At 40.1% G+C, this 5,078-nt stretch overlaps 1 protein-coding gene across 1 annotated transcript; it reads right to left on the bottom strand.

The window, feature by feature from the left end:
- Window positions 1-4,462: 4,462 nt before the first annotated feature.
- Window positions 4,463-4,712, bottom strand: LOC104081447 (heat shock transcription factor, Y-linked-like; the record flags this gene model as incomplete). The annotated part of the gene is made up of 1 exon (XM_009584204.1): window positions 4,463-4,712. A coding segment is annotated over one exon (250 nt), but the record flags the coding sequence as incomplete, so codon positions are not given.
- Window positions 4,713-5,078: the final 366 nt, after the last annotated feature.

Genomic DNA, 5,078 nt, shown 5'->3' on the forward strand with positions numbered 1-5,078 from the left:
TCTGCAAACTTACTGCTTTTATTGCAACAGTAGTAGTTGAATATGTTTAGTATGCCACAGAAGAAATAAGCACTAAAGAAAATACGAATTGTGTTCTGGAGAATGATTTTGACATAGTAAGGAATACCTGTTGTCAATGATTCCTTAAGCTGCTAAAACATTTTGTTTACTTTTTAAAAATTCTCACATTTAGTTAAGAACAAAAACATACACTAAAGAACACTGAAATCAAATTATCTTTCTGATTTGAAAAACACTTTCAAGGTTCTGCTGAGGAGATTCTTTGAATTTTATAAGCACAATTTGTTTTCTGAGAGGTACAAATGAATTGTGAATGTACTTCCAAAGGCATAAATGTAGATAATGTTATGGCTGGAAAGAGCAATTTGCACTCTTGCTTGCATATAGGCTCACAAACTCTCAGAAGTACTGAGTCACCTAAATTTGTCAAATTGGTACTCGATTGCTTGCAGGTGATCCAAATTGATGTGACGCTTCCTAAGTTTGAAAAATTAGCTAGCTGTTACGAGCATTCATTGCAGAGAATAGATTCTGTGCAAAAGAGAAACCTTTTTCAAGTTGTTACAGAGAGTTACTGTGTTAGTTCTAGTTAGGCTAACTAGCCTCTTTGTGCTTAGCTCATATATGATATTTCTTCTTATTACAAATTTACAAAGCAGAAACAACCACTCAATCTTTTCCAGGCATTTCTTTGGAGAAGCAGCGGATGTGTATTTCTGTTACCATTCCACACTCTTCCTCTTTTCATACTCCTTCAGAAGAATACAGTGGTTGACACTAAATACTTGATATTTTGACTTTCCAGATTATTTCTTTCACTAGCAGTGTAATACCATAGTGTACTGACCACAGTACGTTTTCTGTAAACATTCCTCCAGTTCAAAAGTAAATCTCAATTTGACTGTATTCATAACTGTTTTGTGTTCACTGGCTGTGAAATGCTGAAATGCTTGAGATCTAACTGCATAAATACCCATAAAAAGAAATCATTAAGCTTGGCTGCTTGAAGATACCCTTACAATGAATTTTATATTTGATTGTAAAATTGACAGCTCTTCACGCTGTGCTGATGCATTGTGCTTATAGAATCCAGTCCAAGAACCGACAGAGTAACATGACATGTTGAGCTCACCCCTTCCATATGAATTATTAATTTCAGTTAATGGTCTGTACCACATAAATTATTCTCTGAAGAAATATGTGGAAAAATTATAGGAACAACCAACCTGAATGTTCTTCAGTCTCTTTCTGAGCAATCTGCAAACCAAAAAGGAAAAAAACCCAATTAATTGGTACTTCTGCTGCCGGATAGACAACTGGATTGTTTGGCCTTTCCTCTCCTGATTTAGATGGTGCTCTCCTTGCGGTGTGGCTGGTCTAAGGTGGAGCAAGCAACAATTTTCAATCAAAAGCATACTGAGGGTATAGGCCATTCATAATCTAAGCCAATGTGGCAGCTGTCTGTTGTAGTCCTGTCTTTTCCCTTAGTCCCAGCGTTGGATTCTTGCCACCTTCCCTGTGCTGGCTCTAGCACTCGTCTAACCATTCACTCAGCACTGCTCTGTCAGAAAACCAACTGCCAAAAAAAGCAAATAGTTTCCTGTTGAATTTGTGTGCTAAAATAGGTCAGTGAAGGGCCATACAAGCACTGGTACTTTCAGGAACGTGAGGCCAAATATGACGTTACCTTTGGCTGCCATGAAACTGTGGCCTGCATTGCGACAGAAAAAACCTGACAAGAAAAAGCCAAAACCTCTGTCTGCTTTATTGTGGTGGTCTTTCAAGGTTGTTGATGTAAAATATGAATCAAAACTCATAACTATAAAGTCTCTTAAGAGAAAGATTGCCATGCTTTTCAGTAAGCTGGTATTACAAATAGAAAAGTGATCCAGCCATCATGCTCAAAGTTTAAAGAGCCAAAATCCTTATATGGTGTGTCAGATGGCCGGTCCATTTTCCTTCACACTGTGGCAAACGCACAGCACCTGGAAGTCCAGCAAAGGAAAAGCATGCAACGCATGCGAGGTTTTTTGACGTACTTGTTAAAATCAAAAAAATTATCCCCTCTTCCAAAAGAAAGAGTGGTTATTTCTTTTAATTTCTGTTGGTTTAATTTTGTTTCTTCCTTTGGAGGCTACCAGTCACTGTATTACATGGGGTCTGAATACACGGATGAATTCCAGCATGTGGCATTAGCTCCAACTCTAGGGTAACCTCTCACCCTCTTTTCTGTCCCATGACCTAATGCAGTAAATCATTGGTGCAGTCATCAGCTGCAAAATTATCATGTCCGGGTGGCACACCCAAAACTTGGATGCTTCATGGCTGATAACAAAATGTATGTGCCCATCAATGGGAGAATCTGGTGCAGAAGCCAACTGTATGGGGTTCAGGACTGAGACCTGAAAAATTTGACAATTTTATCCTGAAACTTTTTTCTAAAGAAAATTGGCATGGGCAATGGCTTGGTTTTGAAGGTACGTTCTCTCTGGAACTAGGTACCAAGAAAGATTTCTTCTTATTTTGCTTTACGTTCCATTTTTTCATGCTTTAGAGGATAATCAAAAAAAAACATTGATTACTACAAGAAAACTAGGGAGCTGACTGGCCCACCACTGTGAAGAAGAATTTATTAGATTGCAGCGTATACAACTCACAGAATGATCTTGAGGCTGTTTCCCACATGAAACAGAGGAATAATATACAGTGCTATTTTGATTTCAAAGATTGCTTGTCAGCCAAGGACCCTAGAATCAGAGGGATCTTCTACAGACACTTGATCCAAGACAGTGCATTCTGAATCCTTTTCCATTTCTGTTTTTCTCTTAGCAAGTGCATACCTTCTCTTCATTGAAAAGGAACGACCCTATTCTCTCTTGATTTTGTTCTGCTGCTGTTCTCTCCTCTTAGGGCCTATGTGGGGTTCTACTGTAAAAGCAGGACAGGAGAGCTGATGAAGACTTTTTAGGAAGATAGTTTATTTGAACTTACAAGACTATTTCCTTGGTCTATGCAACTTCTGAAACAGCTATTGGAGCATACTTGGGGTCCAAGGCTGTCACCTGTAGGTCTGCTATTTGGACCACAGGTGGAAGCAGGATAGTGATGGTATGTTGGCGTTTGGCTGTGAGGTTGCCTTGGCATGAAAAAAGCAGAGGCTGCTGCCAGCATAGGCATTGCAAGCCATGGGTTACCCAAGGCAGGTAGGCTTGCCCAGGTAGGCTGCATAGCTGCTGAAGCTGGGTGCATGGCTGGAAAGGTGGGAAATCCCAGCCCTGGTGCAAAGGGACTATTTGGCATGGTGGGTATAGCATGACCAGGTGAAATAGCAGATACCGCAGGAGTAGCACCCTTGATGCCAGCTGGGCCATGGCTGCTGTGCTACTGTAAGAGGCGGCGGGGGAGGAGTGAGGCAGAGGATTTAACTTCTCCCTGCTGATTGCTACATCAGGGTCTGAAAATGTTGGATGAGCTATGTGTGAAGGTGTAAAGGCACTTCTGACTTGGGTGGTCATGTTAGCACGTCGTTTGGCAAGTGGAAACTTCCTGGGTGCAGATGTCTGTGTGTTCTCCTCTGGAGCTGCTGCGAACAGATCTTCCTCAGAAGCAGCTCCCCATGCAGGCTGGGCATCAGGGATTCTTCTAGGGCAGCGGTTGTTCAAATCCGGGTCCAGTGAAAAGGCTGCCAGTGCTCTCTTTTTCACCCCAGAGCTTCTTTTGCACTTTATTAGCAGGTGGGGAGAATCCCTCATAAAATTTGACTTATAGTAGAAGAGCAACTGAAAAATGCAAAGGAAAAGAGTTAGTTGCCACCACCTAAAGACTTTTGAAAAACAGAAAGATATGACAACTAAGAATTTTAATTGCAATGGACAAATGTGATATGAAAAAAAGGGCTATCGGGGCATTCTCAACCTGAAGTTCAGGCTGAATAAAATTTTATGATGCAGTTCTGTTAGGAAGTAACCAGCCTTGCGATTTCACTACTTGGGAGCAATGAAGGGGGATTTTCAAAAGCATACAAACTGATTTAAAAACCAAACACCACTAATTTTTAGCACCTTCAATGTGGAACGAACTTGTGGGTAATCATACGATACTGACACATACCTTTTCAGCATTCAGCAGATGCCACAAGAAAATGGCACATATGTAGCAAGATACGTAGCAAAGGCCAAAATAAATCATGATGTGGTCTTTCTGTTTCATGGGTTGAAAGTAATTGGAAATAACCAACCTATAATTTGTCAGCATTTCTCCTACTCAAAAAAACTACCTCAAAAACTCCTGAACACAAGCTGGGAGACAAATGACAATCAGAACATTTACTACCGTGTTCATCTCCCATATTGCAAAGGCTTATTTCACTAGAATCTATCCCACTAGAATATTCTGAGAGTTAGTTTGTGTGTAGAAACTGACATACCTTGCTGGCTGCTGCTTATTCTTGCGAGTCATTGAGCAAGCCAGATCTTGGAAAATCCCATTGCTTTCTGGTGAATCCATGGAGATGAAAGTAACAAGTGAAACTTTTCATGAACTCAATTTCAGAAATTCTCAGACGTTCTCTCCTTTCGAGCACTTCCTTCTTGAACAGTTCTTCATAAATCACTACACACTTTCCATGCTTATCCCACCAAATTGAGTGAAACTGGTCATTTTCAACAATGTCCCAGACATTTGTCAGAGACCTGAGGGATGAAAGGCCATGACTTTCACTAGACCTCTCTTCAAAAGAATTGAGATGCCCTCTTTTTGTCCAGGGTGGATTACTTGAAGTTTAGAAAGCCTTTTTTTCTCCTAAGGGAGTATCACATAGATTATTTTCATTTTCTTGGTGGTATAAGTATATGCAGTCAATATAGGTGCTTTTCAAAAGGTAGGCTTCTGTGTTCTATATTTCTGTACAGATAAATTAAGACACATGAGTTTTGGAAGATAAATACGTCATCTTTCCAAACTGGTGAAATGCATCTTTGGTACTTTTCTTTGTCATGTTAATGACAACTGAAAAGTGATGGGAAAAAAGTCAGGACTGTTTTAGGTAGATACTCTAA

Source organism: Fulmarus glacialis, unplaced genomic scaffold, assembly GCF_000690835.1.
Source record: "Fulmarus glacialis isolate BGI_N327 unplaced genomic scaffold, ASM69083v1 scaffold19088, whole genome shotgun sequence".
Lineage (NCBI taxonomy): Eukaryota > Metazoa > Chordata > Aves > Procellariiformes > Procellariidae > Fulmarus > Fulmarus glacialis.